Below are 27,699 nucleotides of genomic sequence, written 5' to 3'. Positions count from 1 at the left end.
CCAGAGTCACAGGGAAGGAAGGAGGGGAAATGGGGCCTGACATTTATGGAGCATGTTGGAGGCTCACAGCTTTGAGTTGGCCATTGACTCCCCCACAGTATCCTAGTGTGGGACCGGTAGCTATTCACTTGTCACACAGAAGCAAATGTCACCGGGAAGGTGCCTGTGGCTTTCAGAGAGGGGTTCAGAACGGGGTTGACAAACCAGAGCCCCCAGGCCAAATCCTGCCCACCGCCTATTGTTGAGAATCAGGATTCATGGTAACACAGCCATGCCCATTCATCTCTGTATCACTGTGGCTGCACCGGTGCGACAATGGCAGAACTGAGTAGCTGCACCAGAGACTTAACAACCACAGAGCCTATAATATTTATAATCTGACTCTTTTCAGAAAAAGTTCGGCCTCTGTCAAGATCCCTGGACTCAGGTCTATCAGCTTGTCCAAGCTTAGGTGGCATTTGGACCTTGGTTTGTCTAATTACAAGACCCACAGGCTACTGATGGCGGGGGGGTGGGGGTGGGGGGTTGTCCTCTTATGAAGGAGGAAGGCAGAGAAAGTTCTTTCATTAACCCATCTTGCTATTAGAAATGCTAACTGGTATCCTGCTTCTCAATAGAGCCCATTTCCACTACTCAGCAACCAGGTAATCTTATTAAAATAGAAAGAAGATCATTCTACTTAAATAAAATCCACACTCCTTACTGTGGCCTCCTAGACCCTGCATGACTGGCTCGTGTCTACCCCTCTGTTGTCATCATGCACTGCCCATTCCTTCATTCACTACACTCAATACCCATGTCTGCTTTCTGTTCCTTGAACTTGCCAGGTTTGCTCCTGCCTCAGGGCCTTTGCACTTGCTGTTCCCTCTGCCTGGAATATTCTTCCTCCAGATCTCTCCATGGCTGGCTCCTCCTCGTCGGTCAGGTGCCAGCTCAAATGCCACCTCTTAGGACCACACTGCTGAAAACACTCCTTCTCCCCAAGGTTCCCCTAACACATCACCTGCCTGATGGTGTCCTGAGCATTCAGCACTCTCTGAAGTTATTTACCAGTTTACTTTACGTCTCCTCTCATAGAGTGTCACCTCCACAGAGGGAGAGGGTTTCTTCTGTTCATGACTGAAACTTGAGCTCAAGCAGACACTCGATATCCTGAACATTTAAATCAGCTCTGCTCTATGTAAATGCGATGCGGATCCCAGATGTGAGCCATCATGTGATTTTACATTTTCCAATAGTCACGTTAAAAAAATAAAAAGTAACAAGTGAAATTAATTTTAATAATAGATTCTATTTAACCCAATACACCCAAAATGTCATCATTTCAACATGAAATCAATATAAGAAATTACGGAGATATTTTACATTCCTTTTTTCATACCAACCCTTGGAAGCCCTGGGAGGCTCTAAAACACATTTCAAGCCCTCAACAGCCACATGTGGCCCAGGGACCAACCGGGGAGACAGTGCAGACTCGAGACAGTGTTTCCCTGTGTCAGATGCTCCTCTGATGGCTTTACATTAAAACTCACTTAAACCCCACAGCACCCCTCGGAGGGAGACACTATTACTAGCCCGATTTGACAGAATGGGGAAGTGAAGGCAGAGTCCAGATTCAGACCAGACAGTTTGGCCCCACAGTCTCTGCTCTTAACTACCATCTAATTTGCCTTCAACTCTTGGTTGAAGGCAAGGGTGAATCAAGTGACGGAACTTCATAGAAAGCATCCAGTATCACGGGGAACTGGTGACAACAAGAACACAAATGGGGAGTGGCTCTGAAATAGACCATGAAAGGTCTCATTGTCCAGAAATCACTCAACTGAAATGTCCCGCAAACCCAGAGGAAGCAAGAAATGAAAATACTGGAACAACCAAAATTGATGTAAAAGGCACGTCCTTCCACTGAGAAAGGTGGGCAGGGCCTGTGGACTCTTACTTAACCACACAAGCTTAAGGAGCCTGGTGTCTGCTTGCTCGTCTAGACAAAAGCCTTGACTAGGAATGGGGAGTGGCTATGCTGAGGTCAATAGGAGGAATGAACCGACTGCTGAATCCAAGAACCCAAGGGAGGACAACAGCAAACCAAAGAAGCTCTGCCATGGGGTGGTGCGGGGGTTGGCGGGGGTGGGGGGACGCTTCACACTCACACACATCACAGCCCCTGACAGCATCCCTCTCACAGAACGCTCCTTCAGACTTTATTCACCACCCTTCCGATCTCAGCAGGCTGCCTGCACCGTTTACACGCACCCCTGGCCCACGCTGTCAGCCTGTTGACCTCCTGGGCACCCTCGAGGGCCCACCCAAGCATGGCGGTCCCGGTGGAGTCTCAGGCGTCCCACTCCCTCCTTTACTCCCAGACCGCGTGGCCCTTGTGAGGATGTCTACGTGCTCGCCAACACTTCTTCAGGGGGCAACAAAAGCTTGGGTCAAGTGTAATGGCAGACTCTTTGCAAAGCATAGATGAACGACGTCCTGTTGTCTGCATTTAACAGGAAGTGAAATAGAAGGGACCAGGAACAAGACAGGCTCATCAGTACAGTGCCTGCAGCCCAGACCAGGGCTACGTACGTGACCTGGGGCAAGGTCTCCAGTCTCCCTGTCCTCAATTTCCTCCTTGTAAAATGGGAGTAACAATGATGCTACCTCATAGATTGTGCTGATTAAACGATGTAATGTGGGTAAAGCACATATCATGGTGCCTGGTACTTCATGTTATCTATAAGTACCGACTGAAGCTACTCCTGTTATCAGAGATTAGTGATACCTTTTCTCTCCCACCACCCTTGACTCAATCCACTTTCTGGATTTTTCAGACCCTGCAAGGAAGCAATAGGGAAGGAGTGGCTGCCTCACGTGGCTGTTGTCATCAGCCTTTGGTCCACCTTGGTTCATCCCCAGGCCGAGAGCTGCAGGGGCCAATAACTGCAAGAGCAAGGGCATGGTGCAGCGGGGATGGAGGGAACCTAACATCTGCGCAAAGAGTAATGAGGCTGCACATGAGAAAGGCCAATGCCAGTCCACTGGGAAAACATTCAAACAACAGGTATAGATTCGGAAAGAAACTATTGCCAAGAGAAAACTTCAGAGTGAAAGGGGATGGCCGGGGAAGTACTAGGAATGAAAAGATGGGAGCACTGTGGGCAAAATCAGCGCATTTTTTAACAGAAGAGCTGAGAACCAGTCACTGCTGGAGACCTCTAAGGTGAGAGATGGATCAATGTAATCAGAGAAACCGTGAAAGGAATGTAGGCAGAGGGAAGCAGTGGGAGTCAGGAAGAAGGAAAAGGAGAAAAGACCAGGTGGAGAAAGAAGGAGGAGATGCAGCATCAGGAGATGGTCATGATGATGATACAAATGAAACTGACTGCTGAGCACCAACCCTGAGGCAAGCCAGTGCAAGCACTTAAACTACAAGGATTACTTCATTCAAGCCTTTCAATGGCCATTTACTTATTCCCACTTTACAGACATGGAATTGAAGCCACTGAGCCTGGGTCCTAGAGCTTGTAAGTGGGAAGCCAAGATTCACACTCAGGTCTGTCTAGCTGCACAGGCCACATTTTCAACTCCAACACTGGAGCCTGGAATGCTGAGGCCTGGCCCTCCCACCTCCCACCCAGGCAAGCTCTGTGTGCCTCAGTTTCCTCACAGGCCAAGTGCAGGGTGGGTCAACTGATCTCACCATTCCTTTAGAGCTCCTAAGTCTTACAACGCTATCATCTCAGCCTCCTCTAGAACAAGACAGTACTATTCCCCTGGGGATGACTGAGCCAAGAAAAGTCCCATTTCCCACTAGGGGCTGAGGTTGGCCCAAAGTTTCCCATGGTTCAGGTACATAGCCTAGGTTGTCTGGCTTCACCTACAGCTCTAAACCTATCCCTGGAAACAGGGACTCTGAGCTTCCTGGGCTCCTGAGACCTCTGTACAGGAGTCTTTCTTGGCAGAGTGAGCACAATGGGCAGGGCCCCCTGGGTTACTGCATCTCTGAGCCCAGCCAGGGAAGTGAGGCTCCCAGCCTCTGGCTGCACTGAGCCTTGGAGTCCTGGGTCAGCCCCAGACAGGAGGAGAGGGCCTGTGGTGCTTGGTGAGAAGCCTGGGCACTGGAAACCAGGGCCTTCCAGCTCAGCTCCCCACCCGAGGACCAGTCCACTGGGCTGTCAAAGGGACCGACTCCACACTGATTTTGCAGAGGGCCACAGAAGGTGCACGCAAGCTTGATGGGAGCTCTTCAGCATGCAGCTTCGTAACCAACACCCACACCTTGGCTCCTATGTTCAAACACGTAAAGGACGGTGTCCCCATTCATTCATCCCTGCACAAATGGCCACTAAGCAATGATGACAATCTTTGAGGCAATGTTCTTGGTTCTGGGATACCACAGTGAATAAAAAGATCAAACCCCTGCCTATATGGAGCTTCCAATCTGATAGAGACAGAGACGATAAACCAAGGAACCAATAAATATACGATAGTAGATGGCGTAAGTGCTCGGAAGGAAAGAAAGCACAGGATGAGAGCAGATGAGGAGGTTAGGAAAAATGGTGCCGTCTGAGTATCGAATTTCACAACACAAACTTCTGGTGCTGGAAAGTTTCTGCCACAAAATAGAGAGGGGAAATACCCCAGGGCAAGAATACGCGTGGCACGAGGAGGGACAGGGTTTCTGGATTCCAGTGAGAGAAGCAGAAGGCAAAACGAGCTGAGGTTAGGGGAGCACAGAGGGACTGGCCACGCAGGCTTGTGGCAAACAGCAACTCTGTCAGCTGCGCAGCCTTCATTCTTGGTCTCCATGAAGCTTAGAGTCACATCCCTTGGCTCCCTTCATTGTTAGTGTCATCGAGTCAATTCCGACTGCTGGTGACCACAGGAGCAGAAGCCTCCCCAGTCTTTCTGAGCCATCCTCTCACCTTCCAGCGCTTCCTCAGTGCTCTGATGCTATTCACAGGGCTTTCATGGCCAATTGTTTTCAGAAGTGGGCAGCCAGGTCCTTCTTCCTAGTCTGTCTTAGTCTGGAAGTTCCACTGAAAACTGTCCACCATGGGAGACCCTACTGGTATTTGAAATCCCAGTGGCACAGCTTTCAGCATCGCAGCAACAGGCAGCCGCCGCAGTATGACAACCAAGAGACGAGGGGTATGGTTCCTTGACTGACCGGGAAATGAACCCAGGCCATGGCGGTAAGAGCATCGAGTCTTATACCACTAGACCACCACTGGCTCCCTTAGTTGGCCATTGGAGTGTACAGCTTTGACAAGAGGCAGGATGACTGATTGCTCATTTATACAACTCACAGTGGTGTGTAGCCAGGGCATAAATATTTATTTCCTCCAGCTGATACCACTCTTGATAATAGGAAGTTGGATATCAAAATTCTGGAACCCCGACACATGATGTCATTGCTACTGCCAGGGACAGATAGCCCACCTCACTCTCCCCCAGCTGCTCCAAGGCAGGCTCTTTAGGAGTAGGTCAGGCCAGGCGAACATGCTGGGTCTCCACGCCTCCTCAACCATGAAGACCAAGCAAGCCCACAGGAAGCCTCTGAGATCCTGGGCTCAGGGCACCTGTACCCCCAGATGTGGTACATTTCCTGATGCCTGGCTCTGCTTGGCCTTCTAATCAATTCTGCCTGCTTCTGCCCAGCTGTCCCCATTCACAGCTGCACACTGACGCCCCACCCGCCCTCCAGATGAGCCTGAGTCCTCCACCCCCATTCTGCTCCACCTGCTTTGGAGAGGATTTGTCTCGGCAGCCCACCAACCTGGACCAGCCAGGGTCGATCTGGTGGGTCTTGATGCAAACCCAAGTCCCACAGTCCTCTAGGATGTTTTCCTTATTTGACAGTTTCCCTCTCAGCTCTGCTTCTCAAAGTTTGCCTAACAAAGGAACCATGTGGGAAGTTTTTGAGAAATGTTAATGCCTAGGTTCTCCTCCAGACCAAATAAATCAGAATCTTTAGGTGAGGCCCAGATACTAGTATTTTCAGAACTGCCTACATAACTCCAATGTGCGGCCAGGGCAGAGAATCATTGTGCTAAAGGGTTCTTCTTCAATTTTAATGTGCATACAAATCCCGTGGGGATCTTGTTAAAATGCAGATTCAAACACAGTAGGAATGGCAAAGGGCCTAATATTCTGCATTTCTAACAAGCTCCCATGGGATGCAGTCTCTGCTGGTCCGTGGACCACGCTTTGAGTAGCGAGGGTTTATAGGCAGGCAGACTTGAGTAGAGGAGGATGGAAGTGGGCTACACTGATTTTCTACATCCAAAGTAACCGTCCATTATGAAGCTCCCTTTAAAGTTGGAAAGGGACTTCTAGAAGAGTAGGATAAAAGGGAAGGCAAGGAAAGAGGAATTTTCTACTAATATGGGATTAGGAGCTTCTACCTAAGAAATGTTATAGGACCCACTCTCTATTATAAATAAAGTCCCCAACAGAGTATCCAGCACATAGTAGGTGCTCAATAAATGTTACTTGTGCTACTCATAGTATCATTGTTTTTATTATTATTAAAGCAGGACCCTCACTCTACTTCCTAAACCAAACAAGCACATGCTTTCAACATCCAAGACTTTAACAGAGTCCCACAAAGCCGTATCATCCTCAGAGGATGCACCACAGGCAGGCGCCAAGCACGGGCTGGCTTGGGTCCAGGGGTTTTCATCCTAGACACAACCCTGTGGACCCTGCCTGGTCTAGGGACACAAATGCCTTTGTTTCTCTCATTTATTTGATTAGTTTGCCGTGATTGGTGGATATACTTCCTCAGCCCGGTTATGGCTAATATTGAGTGTTGACTTTGCGGCAGGACCTGTTTTAAGTGCTCTCATTGGTTTAACTCATTACATCCTGAAAAATAACTCTAGGCAGCAAGTATTATTAGCCACTAGGCTGACGAGGAAATTCAGAAAGGCAAAGAAACTTGCTCAAGGTCACATACATAGTACGTGATAGGACCAGAAAGCAAACCACCAGGGACAGTTTTCAGAGTCCAGGCTTTTCCAGGACTCCTCAAACTTGACTTGCTAAGCGATTTCATTAAAATGCAGGTTCTCATTCAGCAGTGAGATGGAGCCTGAGACGCTGCATTGCTCACAAACTCCCAGGCGATGCTGAGGTGGCCGGTCCACAGACAGCCCTTTGAGCGGCAAACTATTCATATGCTATGATGCCTTCTGGCATTTCTGGGTATTTCCCTTAAGATCCCCCTAAAAGACTCGCCACCATACTCCTACGATTGGTGATTTGTTGATTTGACCAATGGCAAAATCACAGTAAACCTCCACTTTGAAACACTTACACAAAGTTCTGCTTAAACTTCTGTTCAAACTGCAATATTTTGTGGCAAAGGATATTAGCTGTTTGGAAAAGCAGTTGTGTTGATTATAAGCTGTAGATGTTGCAGGTTGTTACAAAATTGCATTTAAATTTAAGCATCACCATTGAGAATGCCTTCTGGGCCAGCAAACAATTCCCATCTCTACAGGCCGAATGAAGAGTTCCAATTTGAGAAATACGGGAAGAGATTTCTTGAAACACAGGAGTGAATCATATAACTCTAAATTTTCCTTCTCAGATCACCAGAGGAGAGGATGTATGCAGAAACCAGAAGAAATGACAAGTCTTCGTGCCCAGGGAAAGGCAGTTAAGGGCAAACGAAGACGTCTACTTAATCAGGCTGGACTCAGAGGCTGGGAACTACATTTCTTTGAGCTTCATTTATTTTCCATACGATAAGAAAAATAAGCCCTGCTCAGTTTCCTTCACAGGGTTACAGTAATGACCAAGTAAAAGAGTAGAAGGCATGTTGCTATTAAATGGCAGCTCATCATATATCCAGGGAATCTATAACACACAGGAAAGGGTCACCCTGTAATGCGGACATAATCCCCGCCCTCGGGAAGGGCTCTTTGCGATAGCTGAGCAGTCTCTACATCTGAGTGCAGTGACTTCTTGTCCCATTTCTAGCATCCTAGGCAGCCTAAACAGTCCCACTACACGGGCAAGTGGGCCACCACACTCCACCATGGCTGCCACAAGCTCCCTTTCAGGTAAAAGAATTATGCCAGCCACTCACTAAATCACGGATGCCCTAAATCGTCAGCTCCGGTCCAGCCCGGACACTCATTGGCAGCAGCCTCCCACATCAATCCCTTCCCAGGGGGACAGTCCTCAGACTCTTCACAAGGCTGCCTGCCCAAGAGAGTCTCTCACCGCACAGGGCTCCGCGAGCTGCCCTGCTGGAGCAGAAACATCACCGAAATTTCTCAGCAGTCTCAGCAAAGACTCAAGGCGATCAGCTCTCACTTACCTGGAGTCTGCTTGGCCGTGCGCACGGGGGTGTAGTGGTTTTTGGAGGACGATCTGACCGGTGTGTTCTCTTTGGGAGAGGTATCGATAGCCGAGATAGTTTCTCTTTCACAGTGTGCTATGGGGATTGGTCCCTGTTGTCTTAAGATGTCAGCCAGAGCCCTAAACAAGAAGGAGATCACACAGTGAGATTCACCGAGCAGGTGTGCATACCACAAGCAGAGTGGGCTTACTTTCGGAGGCCCTCTGAGGCGCGGCGCCTTGGGAGGAGATGGAGAGACAGCACTTGGTTCTCAACAGTCACAGCTTCATCTGGTGCAGGTCTCAGTGGGAGGGCAGGGTGGAGGTTGCCATGCCTGGGGGTACAGGAACTGAAAGGCAGGGGTTATGGTTTCTTTCTTTAATTCATTTCACTTCAACAGACTCTGAGCCCTTTCAAAATACCGGCTCCCCAAATACCCCCCATGCCAGGCAGACATCTACAGCAGCTGCCCAGTGGAATGCCACTGCAGGGGAGGGCTGACACCGCTGGCCTCAAATTCAGCAGCAGGTTACTAATATTAGGGGCATCAACTTCCCCATCGAAAACCACACACTGGTGACCCAAATAAGTACAAGACACAACTCCCGCCATCAAAGAAAGGTGTGATTTAGCTGCACAGACAGGATGTACAGAGAAAAAGAGGAATATCAGAACACATGGATGATGCAGACAGTGAACACAACTGGAGCTTAGAGGAGGGAGCAATGACAAACACAGAGAGGAACACAGACAGGAAGAAACAGAGATGCACAGAGACGTTGCTGTAGCTGGAGAGCCCCACCCCTCTGCAAGAGACCCAGTTACCCCAAGAGGGCAGCTCTCATTCACTCAACACCTGGCTTCGACAATCACACGTGCATTTATTGAGGACTCACGTGCATCAGTCACTGCAGAGACACAGGTAAACAGGACATAATTCCTGCCATTGAGGGGCTCATAATGTAGGGGATCGCTCCCCTACCTGGTTTCAAACAGGACGCCCTCTCTCGGTGGAAAACATGCAAGGATGCTGTGAGGAGGCAAAGATGAGTGTGGACAAGCCACTAGAGACCACCATCTGGATATTGTCATTTTAGGGCCAGGTGCCCAGTCCTGAGTGCACCTCTATTTTGCATGAGTCAGGCAACGACTCTTCCATCTACTCAGGGTGCTCCTGAGGGGTGGGCAAGGCACTTCACCTCCAGCCCTCTCCCAGCCAGCCCAGCCCACCCCAGGCTTCACTTGCACTGGGATTCTAGCTCCTGCACTCTGCCCCCTTGGAAAGTGACAATCACAGCAGTTTAAAAATGTGTCTTGTGAATTGTTTCCTTCCATTATGCCACCTCTGACATGCCGAACCTCCTAGGAGAAGAGCATCAAGCTGGCAATCTTATCATTTACTGGCATTTATACAGCAATTTCAGATTTTCCAAATGCTTTCCCCTCACTGGTTTTCTTTCCTCTCGCACTGTAAAGGAAGGAGCAGACACACGCCACCACGCCCATTCACTGTCGTGGACCAAGCAGTACGGGAGAGCACAGAGGCTCACAGCTTGGTAAAGGAAGTTCAGGCAGACCTGGCGTCTGGGTCAGAGGCCACAGGTTCAGGGCCTGGGAAAAAGAAAAAAGCATTCCCCTAGAAAGTCACGATATTTGGGTTCTAATTCCAGCTCTGCAACCAATTCACTGTGAACCTTTGGGCAGATTTGTTAACCTCTCAAATTGAAATTTAATCTTCTTTTTTCCCCATCAGCAAAATAAAAAGTATAAACTAACATGACCTCTAAGATCTCTCCTAATTCCAAAATTTGATAAATATTTTATATTTGTTTAACCACACATCCATGCAAGTTACCTTGATCCCTTCACCCCTCTGGTTATCAAAGGCACTTTCCTACCAGCTTTCCATGGGAAGAAAATAGTGAGTTAAAAGTTCTAACAGAAATATAGAGCAATGGAATAGAATTGAGAGTCCAGAAATAAACCCACACATCTATGATGAACTGATTTTCGAAAAGGGTACCAAGATCATTCACTGGGAAAAGAAGAGTTTCTTCATCAAATGGTGCTGGGACAACCAGATATCCATGTGCAAAAGAATGAAGTTGGACTCTTACCTCACACCTTATATAAAAATTAACCCAAAATGGATCTCAGACCTAAATATTAGAGCTAAAACTATAAACTCATAGATGAAAATATAGAAGTACATCCTTGTGACCTCAGATTTGGCAATGGCTTTTTAAATATGACACCAAAAGCACAAGCAACAAAAGAAAAAAGTAGATGAGTTAGATTTCATCAAAACTAAAAACTTTTCTGTATCAGATGATACCATGAAAAAGGAAAGACAACGCACAGGATGGGGGAAAATATCTGCAAATCATATTTCTGATAAGAGAATTGTATCCAGAATATATAAAAAACTCTTACAGTTAAACAAGAAAAAATAATCCAATTTAAAAATGGACAAAGAATATAAATAGAAATTTCTCCAAAGAAGGAAATATATGAAATATATATGAAAAGCTGCTCAACATCATCAGTCATCAGAAAACTACAAATCAAAATCATGAGGCGATACCCCTTCATACCCACTAAAACAGCCGTAACTAAAAAGCCAGATAATACCAAATGTTGGCAAGGATGTGGAGAAACTGGAGCCTTCATACGCTGCTGGTGGGACATGTAAAAGGGTGCAGACCCTTTTTGGGAACAATTTAGCAGTCCCTCAAAATGTTAATCACAGAGTTACCATATGGCCCAGCAATTCTACTCCTAGGTATACTACCAACAGAAATGAAAACATATGTCTATACAAAACTTGTATACGGTGGTTCATAGCAGCACTATTAAGAATAGCCAAAAGGTGGAAACACCCAAATGTCTATCAATTGATGAACAGATAAACAAAACGTGCTGTATTCACACAATGGGTTATTATTCAGCCTCAAAAAGCAATGTTGTACTGACACATGCCATAATTTGAATGAACTCTGAAAACAGCATGCTAAGTCAAAGAAGCCAGTCACAGAAGATGACATGCTGCATGATTCTATTCATATAAAATGTCCAGATTAGGAAGCTCCATAGAGACAGGAAGCAGATTTGTGGTTAGCAGGGGCTGGATGAGGGGCACACAGAGAGTGACTGCTAATCGGCACAGGGTTTCTTTTTGAGGAGACGAAACTGTTCTAAAGTTAGATAGTGGTGATAGTTGGACAACTCTGAGAATGTATAAAAATCACTGAATTGTACACTTGAAAAGTTAAGGATGAATTTTATGGTCGGTGAATTACATCTCAATAAAGCTGATATTACAAAAAAAGTTTATATTCTTTTTCTTTTTCTTGCCTCCCAAGTTCTTATAAAGACGCCTACCTCTCTGGTGCCTAAGAAGGAGAATGGAGTCACGTGGTTAAATCCACCGCCCTCAGTAGGCCAATATGAATCTACGTCAGTGGTTCGCAACCACGATGATTTTGTCTCCCCAGGCACATCTGGCAATATGGAGACATTTTTGGCAGTCACAGCCAGGGAGGGAAGAGCTACTGGCATCTGGTGGGTAGAGTCCAGAGATACTGCTAAACCATCCTACCCTGCACAGGACATCCCCCCCACAACCAAGAATTACCTGGCCCCAAATGTTAACAATGGTGATGTTGAGAAACCCTGATCTACACGGCCCTAGATGAAGTGGGTCTTTGATTTATGCTCAATGCAGTCTAGTTCCACAGATATCTACTGAGCAGCTGTATGAAGATCAGACATTAGGCTGAGTTCTGGGACACACTGAGGCTGGAGACATTGAAATGAATGTCCTGAAGGAGCGGGCCTTGTCCATTTGGGCCATCGCTGTATCCTCAGATCCCCAGGTCTTGCCATATTGCCCAGCTATTACATAACAGAGAAAGGAATGAAGATCGTCCCTGCCCCAGACTTTACAGGGCTTTCAGCCCGGCATCACTTTTGTCCACATCAATAGTGTAAATGGCAATTTCAGAGTAGATTCTCTCCAGGGCTCACTGGTCAAGGAGGAGCCAGCAGAGAAGAGATTTTCAAAGAGTTCAACCCTCCCAGAATGGGGAGACACTTGTGCCCATCTCCTGAGAGGCCTTGAAGGACGCAGGCTCGGAGGACTAAGAGATGACAAGGAAGACGCCTTCCTGAAGACCATCAGGCTCAGTGGACACCAAGTGTGCTTGGGTCTGGCTTGCTGCTGGAGAACGAGTTTTAAGCCTGGGTTATAGCTAAGTTGTCTCCTCCTGTCTCTAGGTCATGTGAGGAAAGAAGATAATGACTTGCATTGAATTCCACTGCCCAGTTGGCTGGGCTGAGCTGGGCAGTGCAGCCAAACGGGAAGGACAAGCTAGAGAAGGTGTTCCTGAAGAGAGCCCATCTGGGGGCGGGGACCCAGCCCTGTGTGGTCCCAGGGAGGAGGTGGAAATCAGGGACACGCTCCTCATCAGCCACCCTGTGGACTTCTCTGACTCCTGAACACCATTCTCCAAGATCTATCCTTTCCCAGTGCCTTCTGGCAATGAGAAAGGTGGGCCTAATTCGCAGACGGTGTGTCCTTAGGAGCTGTCCCCTCCGCCAGGTCCCCTTTCCCCCGAATCACACTCAGCTCGGTGACCTCCCTCCTTGCTCCCGTTCCTCTCCAACTTCCATCTCCTTCTCTCCAGGGTGCTTGATAAATATTATTCTAATTCTGAAATGTGTGATCCCAGGCTCACCTAATTAATTTGGATACGCCGGAGGAAATGGGTTAAGGCCTGAGCTACTTTCTAAGGGCAGGAAAGAAAATTGGTCACTTGAGGAACAAGAAAGCGGATGTGGTAAAAGAGCAGGCAGCAGGTTTCAGGGTCTGAGAGAGGCAGACTTCGAAAGAGGGGAAAGAGAGGGACAGACAGACAGTGACAAATACACAGAGAGAAAAAGAGAGACAGATGGACAGAGGTGGAGACAGAAAGAGAGGGAAGGGAAACAGGTGGAGAGAGACGGGCAGCAATGAAGCCAAACAGATGGAAAGAGAGGGAGAAAAGTCAGAGACTCAGAGCCAGAGAGAGGCAGAGATGGGGGAGTAAGAGAAAGAGACACAGATGAGGAGACACAGAAAAGAGAGACAGAATCAGAGGGACAGAGACAAACGGGTAGAAAGAGCAAGGGAGAAAATGAGAAATTCAGAGATGGAACATGATTGAGAAGGTGAGAGACAGGGAGAAGGGATCAGAGAGAGACATTCAGGGGGAAAGAGAATCAGAGGGAGAGAGACAGAGACGGGCAAGTGCAGAGTGAGGATGGGATCCCCACCAAGCACCCAGGCAGGGAGGGAGCCACCCCCACCGCCCACCCAGGCACGCTACGGATGTGTCTAATTCCAGAACTTGAAGAATCTTGCTAATGGTCCCATTCACTCCAAGCTGCCCCTCCCCCTGAGCCACTTTTGCTGCAATATCTGGATACATCAAACAAAAGAATGCTTTTGCCCGGGTTATCTGGATAACCGCCTTGGTTCGCCGCTCCTCTCGGCACATGGATTCCTTGGCTCTGGCAGAAGCGTGGCCAGCAGGGCAAAGCAAATTAATTGGAAAGCAAATCTGAGCAGGGAAAACAGTCACTCTGATCCTTCAGGCCAGGAAACTTAGCGTTCTATAGAACTCATGTTTGTATATTAATCACCTGCGTAACTGAGGTACCATCGTACATTTGGATAGCACTTTACTGTTTCTAATTGTGTTCACCCACCTTATCCCGTGTGACTCCCATACTAACCCCTTTGCAGCTATTACTTCCTGACCCCCCTTTTTTTTTTGGTGACAAAGATTGGCCCAGAGCTAACATCTGTTGCCAATCTTCCTCTTTTTTGCTTGAGGAAGATCGTCCCTGAGCTAACATCCGTGCCAACTGTCCTCTACTTTGTATGTGGGATGCTGCCACAGGATGGCTTGACAAGCAGTGTGTGGGTGTGTGCCTGGGATCCGAACTGGCAAACCCCGGGCCGCCAAAGTGAAGCACGTGAACTCAACCACTGCACCACCCGGCTGGTCCACTACCTCAATTTTTAATAAGAAACTGAGGCTCAGAATAATTCTAGGACAAGAACATGATGGACCAGAAATTTAAACTTGTGACTTGAGTCTGAGTGTCCTTCTGCTCACTGGGACCGTCTCTTATATACATCTCACTTTGCTATGAATCGTCAGCTTGAATGAGTGCTCGTGGTCTCTCCAGCAGGGTCTGCTAATTTAGAAAACACCAGTTAATATTTGGGCATGGAGAAATAATTGGCAAATGAGTGATTCAGATCACGACTAATTATTTATTTGCTTAAAACCTTGGTTAATGTTGTCAGTGGTCCCAAGGAAATGAAAGTGTGTTTGAATTTCCCTAAGTGTTAGAGTTATCTTGATACTTGACGGACCAGGGCCAGTCAACATTTTGATGTGCTGCCACCTGCATTCAAGACATGAAATCTTTCTTAAAATGGCAAATGATTTCTCTTAACAATAGAAAAATAAACAAAACTTTGTTCGTAACTTTGCTTCATAGTCTTGCCTGCTTGGGAAATTAAGAGCTATCATTTATTGAGCAATTGCTATGTGCCAGACACTGTGCTAAAGTCTTACATGCATTATATTATATAACCCTCAAAACAACTTTATATGGAAGGTGCTAGCACCATCTGCATTTTACTGACAAGAAAACTAAGACTTTGCGAGGTTAGATATCTTGCCCAAGGTCACAGAGCTAGTAATTAGAAAATTCAGATTTCAAACACAGGTAGGTTAAACTACAGAGGCTAACTTTACACCACTGAATTATCCATCCAAGACGCCATCCACCCACCCAACCATCCATCGATCCATCCCACAGTCCATCCTGCCATCTATCCACCCATCCCACCATCCATCCTTCCAACCCTTCATCCACTTAATGACATTTGTTTTTCCACCTACTAAGTCCTTGCAATGGTCTCTGAACATGAGATTTTTGGAGAGTGTTCAGTCTTTAGTGGAAAAATCTACACAGAGAGACCTTAGATGCTGCTCAACTGCCCAGTTCTATTCACGTAAGTGAGTCATCAACATCAACAGCTTCGAAGGTTTTTACACTGTTTTAGCAGGTAACATTTCCGTCAAATGAAATTCTGAGTAGAACACCAATATACTTCACTAGATGCCTGCTCTGCAAGAGGCCAAAATAAGGAGCCACAGTCCTGCTCTACCAAGCTCTTGCTCTCTCTATCCAGTAGTCCCTGGGCTTCACGAAATTTCCATGTTTAAAAACTTTAAAAGAGGGCCAAATGAAAAACTTGCAAGTTTTTTGTCCTCATCTTCACTGACTGAGCAGAGAGTAAAACTTAGGTCCCCCCAAATTAAGTGGGGACTGGAGATCCTTAGTTCATCTGGTCAGTCTTTTTGATCTCCATTGATACGCTTTCCATGTGGACCCCATGAAAGTCACTGCTCGCTAGAGTGGATCAAATGGAAACGAGCCTTCTGCTTCCACCATGTCTCTGGATTTCTGAGCCATATCAATGCCACAGAAGGGAGAAAATAAGTTCAGCTAGCATTCAGTAAGTTTTTCTGTGCCAAGAGCAAGGCAAGCTGGATAGTTTAGACCCCTAATCATGCCCTTTCTCTTTTCGGGGGCAGTAGGAAGAAATTTATGCCATGGGACAGGTATGATAAAAAGTCAAGTAGATGAACTATTCCACAAATAAGCTGTTCTGGTTAATGTTCTTATTCCTAAGGACTAAGGAGAACACTCTTGTTTTTGAAGAATTTTCTAAAAGCATTCCTGCCTAATTAAGTAGACTATGCTGTATATAATTAATTTTTTAAAAAAAGAATGCATGGTTCTTCCATGAGAGGGCCACCAGTCTAATCTTTAGTTCTCTTTGTGGAGAAAGCTAAGTAAAATGTAGACGATCTAGGAAATGGAGCTATTCATATAAAACTGCAGGACAAATCATGGAAGGTTATTTTTCTTCTTTAAGTAAATCTCTCATAGCTACTTCTTTTGTATTTCTCCTAAAAGTAGAGTGTGGACATTCTATTCCAGTTAAATGAAGGATTCTGGTTATTTGAGTCCTGGCTAACTGAGCTTTTACTTGACACTGACACCCTGGGGACAGCTAGCATCCTCTTTAGCCTCATCCTCATGCTTATCTACTGGGCAGTCGAAGTGCTTTCATTCTCTGAAATATGCACTCCGGACAATTGAAGTGAATATATTTTTAATAAACATGGACCAAGGAGAATGGCTTAATTTAGTTCTCCTTATTCCTGGTTCTCTCACAGTCCGCTTGAAAAACACAGCTGTCGGCTTTGTGTGTGCACAAGTCCGCTCTCCTCATACAGAGAGGTTCCGAATGGATGCAGAGATCTCCTTTGTTGTGGTAACAATGTTTGTGCTTCTGCACTGAGCTGTTCTGCAGGTCTGAGCTGTCCCGGCACAAGTGGAATTCATTGTGGCCAATGAACATCGCAGGCCTCGGCCAGGGAAGGCTCAGCCTGCCTGTCTGTTCCTCAGGAAAGCAGGGCAAGTGGCTCCATCCTGACGGGGCCCTATCCTGGGCTGCCGCTCAATGACCAGCCATGAGCTAGGTAGATGTGCATCCCCTGGGGCCCCAATTTATCCCAAACAGCATCATCTCCACACACTGCATTCCTTGCCTCATGAATCATGTGAAAATTCACCCAGGCCTGGGAAATTTGGTTTTAGATTTTTCAGAAATATTTAGATTGTCTGCCTGAGAATGAATCAAAGATCCTGATGCATCAAGGGCAGCTACCATTCGAAACTGGGAAAACACAAACGCTACCGAGATTTGTTAGCACAGCCGCACGGTCAACCAGGTGATAGATGAGTTAGTAAATGTTTCTGCATCCGAGGTACAAACAGGCTGATGCTATTGTTATGACTGTTGGTGTTGCTTTCTCGTTTGGCTATGGACACAGACCTAAATCTGTAGGTGACGCAAAATGAAGGCAGCATAGCCTAGTGGCTAAACACGGGGATCCTGGAGCCAGAGTCTCTGGGTGGAATGCTGGTCACTTAGTAGACTATTGGTGATCACCAGCTAGCTACTTAGGTGGCCTGTGGTTCTATGTCCTCATTGAAAAAATAAGGCCAAGGGTTATGTCTACCTCTTAGGGTTAGTATGAAGATTACATGAGTTAATATTTGTAGAGCACTTAGAACAGAACCTGGCACCTAGTAAACACTATATAAATATTTGATTAATAAATAAATCTAAATTCAACCTCCTAGTGTCTACACAGGCTCAGCCTATAGGATCAGAACAAAAGTAGAGGGGGAAGGGGGGGGTCTTGGAGGACTGACTCGACAATGCCAGACAGGCAAAACTTCTGGGGTGGAGACTGAACCACATGGCGCACCTGTGACCAAGGGTCATCCTGGCAGGGACCACCCACATCCCATATTTTCCTCTCAGGCCTAAGGACGGGAATGCATATGGCCACACACCAGTTTTCGCTGAACTCTGAACTGGGAGTTTGCGAGCCAAGCACCAAGAGAGTGTCTGTCTGTTCCTTTCTGCAAGGCCATCAAAAACTGTGCTTCCACCACATGCAAGGAAGCATCAAGATAAAGACCCATGGAAAAGCAAAGGGAGTCACATCGGGAGCAAAAGAAACCAAGATTCTATTGGGGCGTCAAAGGGCAAATGGAACAAACTGGCCAGGGCAACATTTTCAAGAAAGGATTCAGTTATTTTTTTCCTTTGATCTTCCTCCCTCTCCTTTTCCATCTTTTCTTTCTTCCTTTTTTTCCTTCCTTCCTTCTTTAAAAAATTATAAACATTATTGTCATTTCCAAGCACAAGTACCTTCACATCAATGCAACCTTCAGAAAGGTGGAATACACAAAAAAAGACCACCCAGCTCCCCCCACCTTAATTAATTGAGTCATTCATTCATCAGTCATATTTACTGAGCACCTACTCTGTGCCAGGCACTGCTCCAGGTACTAGAACAGAGGTGTGAAAAAACAAGCACACGCACGTGTCCTCTTGACATCCCTCTTGACAGCATGGTGGGGAGATGGATTGGTGCCTAGGGCTGGAGACTGACCAATTTCCCAAAAGAAATCTTTAGATATTTAAATTGTGTTTGAATGACTGAAACCCACATGGTGCTCTTGGCAACATCACTTGGGATTTTACTATAGAATTACAACCCCTTTTCTATGTGGACAAACTTTGTACAGCATGAAGACGTGAAACCACGTCCTGTGAGAAACAGACTTGTAACCAGGGATGTCTGTCCAGAAGAAAGGAAGATTGAAGGGGGCCTTGACTGCTGTCTTCACAGGGATGTCTTCTTCTCTTACAGATGAAAGGATACATTCCCTCTGGGTTGCTACAGTGGCCAGACCTCATGGCTGAGAAGTCAAAGATGGAAGTCAATTCCCCATGAGAATTAACTGGAATTGCATCTTAAGAATAGAATGAACTGGCTCTAGGTGTAGGGGGAGCCCCAGCTCTAGCGGCCTGAGCGGAAGAGGAGGTAGATCTGGTGCCCAGAGGCAGAGGCACAAAAACACTTCATGAGTCCCTTTCAACCAAGAGATTCTATGAATTTAAGACGCTAAAACCAAGCATTCTCATGAGGCCATTTGCAGACAGCATTCTTATCTGAATGGAGTGCGCAAGAAAAATGCATTTTTCCCCCACACCCTAGGGCTATTGCATTTGAAAGTACAGATGTAGACTCTGTTTTCCCAAACCTCCCAGGTGGGCTGAGATCAGAATGGGTCAGAGAAGAACAAACCTCCACAGCTTGATAGCCCACATCCTATAGCTTGGCTAATGGACCAGAACGGGGCCAAGGGATTCTCCAAGGTCATGGGGACAGAAAGTGACAGAAGCTAGGATTAGCCTGCCTCCTATCTCAACTCCCAGGAAATGCTCTAAGGCAGGGAAAGATGGATGACAACCTCCAAAAGTGAGAGAAAGGGGGCTTTGCTAGGTGTCCCTTGAAAGCCAGATAAGCAGGCAGAGGGAAGAAGATCACAGTTCTTTTCTATAAGGGGCTGGGTGCTAAGTGCATCCTGTCTCGTCCCACGGTAGGTGTGATGCCATCTCCTCAATCCAAACAGTGGTATTGGGGACAGTGATGCACGAGCAGGCTCCTTAGGCAGGAACAGGTATTTGAGAAAGAACAGAGGGAGCAAAGATAGAGCTCACCATCGTCTTATCCCCCAGAGACGTTGTCCTAAATCTGCCTCTAGGTTGCCAACTTCTCGTGCCCAGCTGGTCATCCTCATGGCAAGAGGGGATGAGGCCCTGGCCTGCTGCCATAATTCCTAACAGAGTTCTCAAAGCTGAAAGAGAGAGTTTCTGGATTCTAAAAATTCAGTGAAATACAAAAGAAAAGAAACAGGAAGCGGGGAAATTAGCAGGAGCCCCCAGAGGGGATTAAAAAGGGAATTCAAAGCAGCCAACAGTCAAGCATCACTAATTCAGCAAAAATGGGGGCAGGCTAATCCCAATCAATGATACAGACATGAAAATTATAAAACACTTCAACGGAAATGCATTTTTACTGCTTCCTGGCCATTGCAGGATTACAAACTAGGCTAAAAAAAAATTTGATCTTTGGAGAGCTACTTTATTGAATAGATAAGAATGATTTGTAATTAGCATGCGAATTGTCTACGGAAGAGCCTGCTTGGAAACAATCTGCCCTTCTGCATGGTGTATGTGGCCTGCACAATCTCTGCAGGCTTGTCTGAACTATTTAATCTGTTCATCACAGCTTTTTATCAGACGGAGAAGAGAAAAACAACTTTGCCCAAGTCCAATTTGGGTAAATTTTGAATTAGCAGAGTCTGAATAGATGTCATTTAACGAAGTTACAGCAGGACAAGTTCAAGAAGGAGAAGTGGAGGGAGAGAGGAACGGGACACGACTCCACAGAAGAGAGGAGGAATCAAAAGAAAGACAGATGGAGAGAGAAGCGACCGTGGACAAAGACGTGGAAAGGAACAAGAAGAAACACTTTAATGATGTAACTTAAAAGAGAGAGAGAGAAGCGACAGATCCTCTGCTAAAAGACCCGATTCTCTTTGCAAATACTTGAGGGCGGGGGACGAGGCGCTGGCACGGAGGTGGGTAAGAAGCCGGCTGTTGATTATCTGAGAACAGAAAAGCTGTGTAATTTCCCACAGCGTGGAGAACCTTCCAAGCCTATGGGATACCATCCCTGGGAAAGTTGAGGCAAATTTCTCAGGATGCAGTAAAAAGTCAGAGAGGGCCAACTGATAGTCCAACAAGGAGGCTGGAATCCAGATTCTTCTGCAAGTTCTGGAGCAGCCTCGGCACTTGGGCTGGGCCCCCTGCCCTGTCATTTCAGGGAGGTGGGTTAACCTGAGCCTACCCTCAGACAAAGCTGCCCAGAAGTCAGGTGACTGAAGCCAGAGTTCCCTACTGGTCTGATCTGAGGCGATCCTAGGACTCGGGGAAAAGCTCTCCTGGCAATAACTTCTTTGCTTTAATGGGGTTCGGCCCCCTCTCTGCCCGACCCCTGGGGATGACAGCGAGAGTCTGTATTCTCAGGACCTCAGAAAGGAGAGGACAGATGGGCTCTGGAACAAACTCTCAGATGCCACCTAAAATGAACAGCCACTCCTCCTCACCCCAGGATGTCCTCTCGGGGTTCAAGACCAAAAGAAGAGGGAAGAGGTGACTGTCTGGGTGGAAAGCATACTCCCCAGGACATTTGGCTAAGAGAACCACGAATATGGCCAGAGGACAGATGTCCTAAGTAATGAGACTTTAATGCCGGAGCTAATGGGAACAGTACACAAGACCAAATGCCAAAAAAGCAAGGAATAATGAGAGTGTTTGCGAAGCCTGCAGACAGCAGCGGCTCCCCTCCCTGAACACCGGGGAACAGAGCCAAGGTGCTAGCCTCCCAGAGCCTTGGTTGGAACTCAGCCTCCGTGGGTCTTGCGATGGGGACAGCAGCTCTGGGCAAAGAGGATCAAGGGTTCTCCTGCCCCTCTGACCAGGACAGAGTATAAGCCAAGCTAGGGGCTGAAATAGCACTCAGGAACTCCATGTTCCTGAGGAGAGCGAGGGAAACGGTTCCCACACCCACCCTAATCAGGTGAATGCCCTGGTCAGGGACCCCCCCCCCCGGGGCTGCAGACCCCAGAGCATGAGCCTGCCACTGACCACCACCATGGTCACGACCACCCCCACTGACCATGATGACCGCAGCTTGAGAGTGAAGCCCACGGCTCCAAGGGCTTCTGGGATTCCTTCCTTTCCATGTGCCTTTCAGGACAGCAGGTGTGCAGGCACAAGTGACAGAGAAACATGGCAGAAGAGCGAGGAATTGGAAAGTATGGCTGAAGAATCGAAACAGGAAAAGAACAAACTAGAGCAGGGAAGCAGAAGTGAGCTGGCTGAAATTCTGCCTTGTGTGCACAGTGCTGGATGTTACAAATGGGGCAGGGAGGGGACCTGTGATGAATGGAGCTCTTTGTGAGCTGTATGTCTCAGTAATTAAAACTAGGGATGGCCGAGGCCCACCCTCTCGCCCCCAAACCACTTCTTTTCTCCAGCGCCCCTGTCACTCTCAGGAGCTAGGACTCGTGCAGAACTGCCGCGGGGTTCTTTCAATACTGTAAAGGTTTGGGCGGTTTTTCTTTTTCCTCACTTAAAGTCAGGGTATTTTGTTTCATTTTTGGTTTTTTTGCATCTTCTCTGTAGTGCCTTCACTATCCTCAGCCAATATAATCCATCTGGAAAAAGAGCCCTTTCACCACCCTGGCGCCTTCGTGCCCTGCATGCAGTGTGAGCCAGGGCCACCAACCCAGTTCTGCAGGACCTGATCCATAGGTCAGGTATCCTCCCATCCCTCACTGTGATAACTGGTCCTGCGCATGGGCAGGTGGGTCTTTGCTTTCTCAAGTAATCTGGGCATCCATGACCCACTTACATCCAGGAAGGTGAGAGCCAGCTGCCCTGTGGGCCCCCAAAGGAGGTGCAGAAGGGCAATCTCCTAGCTGTGCAACCTTGGGCAAGTTACTAAGCCTCTTTGAGATGACTTCCTCGTCTGTTAAATGGGCACTCATTGCAGAGGGTGATGGAAGGATGCAGGGAGACAATGTGTGTCAAGCGCTTAGCAGGGTGTCGGGTACACAGCAAGCCCTGGGGAATGGGAGCTCTATGAGGGTTTCTCTATCACCCTCCCTGCTCCATCTATGTGACCTTGAGGCCTCATCTAAGTGAGATCTGAGGTCCTCCTCAAAGCTGGCTTTTGGGGTTGTATACGTGATTGGGTTGTGTAAGCTGCTGGGAGACAGAGCTCCCCCGTTCCTGTCGCTTGAGCAGAGACCAGGGGGCTCCCCAGCCACAGAGGAGGACTGACTCCTCCCAGAGTGTCCAAGAGTGCCCTTTAGGGGGTCAGCAGGGTGAAAGGGTCTGCCCCAGCCCACACAGTGGGTGCCACACCATTGCCCAGTCCCTCTCTACCCACTAAGTCCTGATTGAGAAGGAATGCCATCCCACCCACAGCAGCACAGCCTGCTGCTTCCCCAACCACAGAACAGCAAGAACTGGCAACAGCTGCTGCACCTGGTGGCCCCTTGTCACCGGCCCTTAAACTCCGCCGGCCCTACGCTTGCTCCATTTCTGTGATTAATCCCACTGAATGCATGCACATTTGGGGGCGTGGAGAGGCTCAGGAAATGAACACCAGGAATCTACCAGAATGCTCCCTGGAAGCCCCCTCCTCCCGTGCTTGCAAACATTTCTACTTCATCGATGGCTGTCTGGACCAAGCGGTGACCCCATCTGAATGCCAAATTGCAGGGGCGATGGCCTCAGATGCAGAGAAGGGAGGGCACAGACCCCAAGCCTGGCCACATGCATCCCAACGAAACTGGGTCCCTTTACTCTCAAAATCAAATTAGGAATCTAAATTGAGCTATCTCTTCACTGTCTCACGCAGAAATGTGGGACATTCATTTTTTTTCTTTCATCCTTTCTGGGCAGTTATTTGAGCTGTTTTCTGCATATTCAACTCCTTTCTTTTCCCCCCTCTCCCAACTCCCCCACTGTCTACCCTGACACACTGATATAGCAAGGGGCTGATCTTCTTCAGGCCGGTAACTCTCTTTCCACACGAGGAGTGGCCCCTTCAAAGTGGTCATCACGAGAGCACGGCTCGGATCCACAGGGCTGCCATTCATCACCAGAATGCCTCTTCTGGGCACCTGCCTTCGGAGACAGCTGACGTGGTTCCTAGGAGAGCAGGTCTCCTAGGAGAGCAGGTCTCATTACTGGAGTCACTCTTTATTTCTGATGAATAACAGGTCCAATCACCTCTTTCATTCATCGGCCTCAGCCCCATGACTTATGGCTGCTTACAAGAATCAAATCTCCCCTAAGAGGATAAAAATATGCTACCATTACAGAAAGCCAGAATGACACGCCATGGGCTCTGAAAGCACTTCCAGAACTGTGGAAACGTTTTCCAGGGAAGAATCAGCATGCAGCCTCCCAAGGTGACTGCTCAGAAGGACAACACATTAGGATATGTACGTCCTGGTTCTTTCAGAGGAAGAATCAGCCACATTGCAGGCAGAGGTCCCAAACTGCAGGCCACAGAGATTCATTTCACATAATGATTGGACCCCAATTTCCAGCTGCCTTAGCTGTCCTCCCTGAAGCTTCTCTGGACCCCTCACCTTGGATTCACCTTGGCCCTGTTGGTACCTCCGCCCAGAGCTGAGAAAGGGCAGGGCTGGCAGCAGTGCATGTGTTTCTGTGGTTCACAGAGCTGTCCTATATATTCAGGGGGCCATCTTCGAGGACAAACCTGAAACCCCCACACACACAGCCACAGGATGCCTGGAGGTCTCTGGTCTCTGGCCAAGCTGAAACCCATTGATTTGCCGGGTCTCAGCACTCCCGCCCAACTCTGGGAGAGACAGAAAGCATTTGCAGCCCAAATTTTTAATTACAGATTTCTGCCCATTGTTTTATTCAGCGACCCATTGCCCTGGTTCTCAACTCTGGTTGGGGCCATGTTTTCCTTCTTCAACGGTCTGCATTACTCAGATCTTATTAAAGGATTATGCTTAGATCAGGTTATTGCCCTTTACAAAGGAATGTGGAGAAGCTGCGGAAGGACCAGGGAAGATCAACGGAAATCATTTTAGTGGATGGAAAAATTGAACGAGGAAGAGCTAAAAAAAATGTAGGGAAGAAAGGGAAGGGAGAACTGTCACTCACATCTCTAAATATCTGAAAGTTATTTGGTGATGACTAAGAAACATGTGCATAAAGTAAAGCAGAACATATTTTCACTGGCCGAGATGAGGCTGAGCAGTACGATGTCAAGAGCACTGGCCTAGGACGCAGGCCCCCTGGCTTCTGGTCCTAGCTCCTTCACCCACTAGATAGGGAACCCTGGCATGGCAATCTAGCCTCCCTGGGCTTCAGCCGCCCCACTTATAAAATTAGGGAGTTAAGTTAAATGACTCGCCTGCAATAAAAATTCTATGATTCTGTAACAGATGACAAACTAATAGAAAGTACTACTCTGCCTTTTCAAAACATTTCGCACTTACTTCTAAAGAATAAAAAAAAGAAGAAGAGATTAGTAATCTGTCCTGGATGGGGTTTGAAATAAGCTTGCTCAAGACCAGGGGTCTGAGACCTTCTGAGGTTTCACTGGTCCACCCTCCCAGCAAGCCCTCTTGCCGGTCTGTAACATCTACAAAAGAAGATGCTAGAAATACGAGGTCATAAATGTGACTCAGGGAAAAATAATGAGTTGGAGTGTCCCAAGACAGAGAAGAGAGGAAAACAATTACAGCAGAAGGTATTTTAAAAATTAACTTAACCTAGGCCCATCAGAGCCCCCTCCTCCATCACCTCCTTCTACACCAGCAAGTTCAAACCACAATTTTGTGGTTCCACAGGATGTATATTGTCAAGGGACGTGACCAAAATTGTAGGACAACATGCACTTGAATGCACCATAATTTCAAAAATAGATTGCGCAGGACTCTGAATTGGGGAGACGGTGGCAGAGAAGCAGGAGAGTGGTGACATCCAATAGCCGGTAGCTGGACTAGGACCAACACGGAGTGGGGAGGCTCACTGACTACAAAAAAGAGCCAGAAAGTTAAGATCTAAAGGCAATCGTGCCGAGCCCTGGGGAAATCAGGCAGTGGAACACGAAGGATGAAGCTTCTTTTGGTGTAGTTCCCTTCTATTCCAGATCTGTGGGCACGTCTGTCTGGGGCTAGTGAATTAACCTCTTTCAATCAGCTCACTTTTTCAGCTGTCTTAACCACTGCTTCCTGCACAATTGATTTGAATCGACTGCACAGTCAATCTGATCTCTCATTAAAATACCTTGAAAACAATTAATTGGACTTTTTCTCTACCTGTGTCTTGGCAGCCTAGAACTGTGGGTAAACTCTTGGTATCTTAGCAGCAGATTCCTCCAAATGAATGTGCTCTGACCCTGGGGCAGGGCTGGATGAGGGGACAGAGGGGCAGGGGTGCATGCCTTCTGGGCTCAGGGCAGAGGAGAGGACAGGAAGAAAGTGACAACATACAAGGGAGAACTGTCAAAGTGCACATTTTTTAAAAGCATTTGCATGGATCCCCTGCTAAATCAAGAATGAGCTCTGCTAGCCCCACGTGTCAAAGGTAACATACACTTGATAGGCTAAGGTTTTATAGTTGGAAACACATCTTGCCCACAGCAGGTGAGCAGGGCTCATCCACTGAATGAATGCACCGCACGTTGCCACTGGCATCAGGAAGAAACCGACCACGGGCTCTGGGCACCGCTGTCCATTCCTCACCCAATCACCTTCCTCCTTTTGCTGTCTTCTCTGCTCTGTCTTCCTGGTGTCTAACTCCTCCTCCATAAGCCTTCTTAAACTCTTCCACAATTTCACCGCTTTCCCGACATGTGTTTCTTTTTTACGTAAAGAAAATGGAAAACATGCAAGACCTTCAGTCCAAGGCAAGATTTTTTTGTGTGTCCTTCCAACGGCTATATTTGATGTAACTCTCTGTTTAGACCAATTCATTATAGTGAGCTCACAGTGCTTCAAAAAATGGAGTGTCTTGGGGTGACGTGACAATTCACCGCCCAGGAACCTAGGATGAGAACTCACTAAATCAGCCAGTAAAGTGGTCCTGCTACCGTAGTTCTGTGGTTTGTGGGGACAAAACAGAGCTCTTAGGGTTTGTAATTAATTTCTCAAGGGACAAAAGGTGGAACAAAGCGTTCCCTTGATTCCACTAGAAATAAGCAGAGGAACCCAAAGACGAAGGACCCTTTGCCGGCTGTATGGGTCACCTCCCAATAATTTTCCTTTTTCCTAACAACATCTGCTCAGGTTTTCCTTCCCACAACCCTGAGCACTTCCCCCAGCCCCACATGCCTCCATCCCCTGCACCCCTATGCAGGCAGTGGGAGGACCCAGGGCAGCTCTGACTTCACCAACTCGTCTACAGCATCCTAAGAGCTTCCTGACCCATCTGTTAATTAGCCATTTAAAAAAGAAGCCACACAGCTCCTCCCGCAGAATGATTTTCATCTCCAAGACACTAATGAGTCAACTTAGGGTGAGGAGGAAGGAACAGGTCTGAACATGAGACAAGTGGGACAGAACTGAATGTCAAAGGCAGCCAGTCTCCTGGGCCGAGCCCCTGCCTTTGGGAGGAGAACATGGCAGCCCCTCCCTGAACAGACAGCCCCTGGGAAGGATTGCAGAAACCGATCAGGAGACACTACAATCCATGCAGGCCTGCGGTCCATCCGCTCGAGCCTCAGCCCGGGCAGGTGGAGAGTAAGGGGAAGGTGAGGTAGAGAGTGTGGTGAGAAATGGGGTTCTGGGTGGGAAAGGAGGGGGCCCAATGTCCAGAGGGCCTCCAGGTACAGAGCACTGGGTCCGTCTGGCCATCTCTTTCTCCTCCCTGGTGTCTAGCTGAGTATGACTTTACTCATCTGTGAGAAGCACCCGAGAGCTGATCATTCCCCCTACAGACAGTGGCTTCTCACATAGAAACAGGATAGCAAGGTCTAATCACTTCTGGAAAAGCCCAAATCTGTTCTTCCCAGAGGGGCTGGAGACGGGAAAGGAGCCCTGCCCTCAGGAATGCATGCACGCATGGCGGGCAGGCGGGCAGGCAAGGGCTGGCCACAGCCTGGGAACACCAGGAGGAGGCAGAGGGCTGATCTTGGGGCGGCATCCTTCTTTTCATCCCTTCTAACACTCCCACAAATATCCCTTTCAATGAGGTAGCTCTCCTCCCTCAGACTCAGCCTCTGCTTGCCCATCTACAT

The 27,699-nt window shown here is 47.7% G+C and overlaps 1 protein-coding gene across 4 annotated transcripts in view; it reads right to left on the bottom strand.

Annotated features, from left to right (window-relative positions):
• SHISA6 (shisa family member 6) overlaps positions 1-27,699 on the bottom strand; it is a 288,859-nt gene that overhangs the window by 257,448 nt on the left and 3,712 nt on the right. For all 4 annotated transcript variants that reach the window (XM_070561111.1, XM_070561110.1, XM_070561109.1 and 1 more), the window contains exon 2: positions 8,321-8,481. In XM_070561111.1, coding sequence (XP_070417212.1) covers positions 8,321-8,481 — 161 coding nt within the window. The remainder of the gene's footprint in view (positions 1-8,320; positions 8,482-27,699) is intronic.

This window comes from Equus przewalskii, chromosome 10, assembly GCF_037783145.1.
Source record: "Equus przewalskii isolate Varuska chromosome 10, EquPr2, whole genome shotgun sequence".
NCBI lineage: Eukaryota > Metazoa > Chordata > Mammalia > Perissodactyla > Equidae > Equus > Equus przewalskii.
The sequence above is the reverse complement of the archived record's forward strand: the minus strand, read 5'-3'. Positions and strand labels throughout refer to the sequence as shown.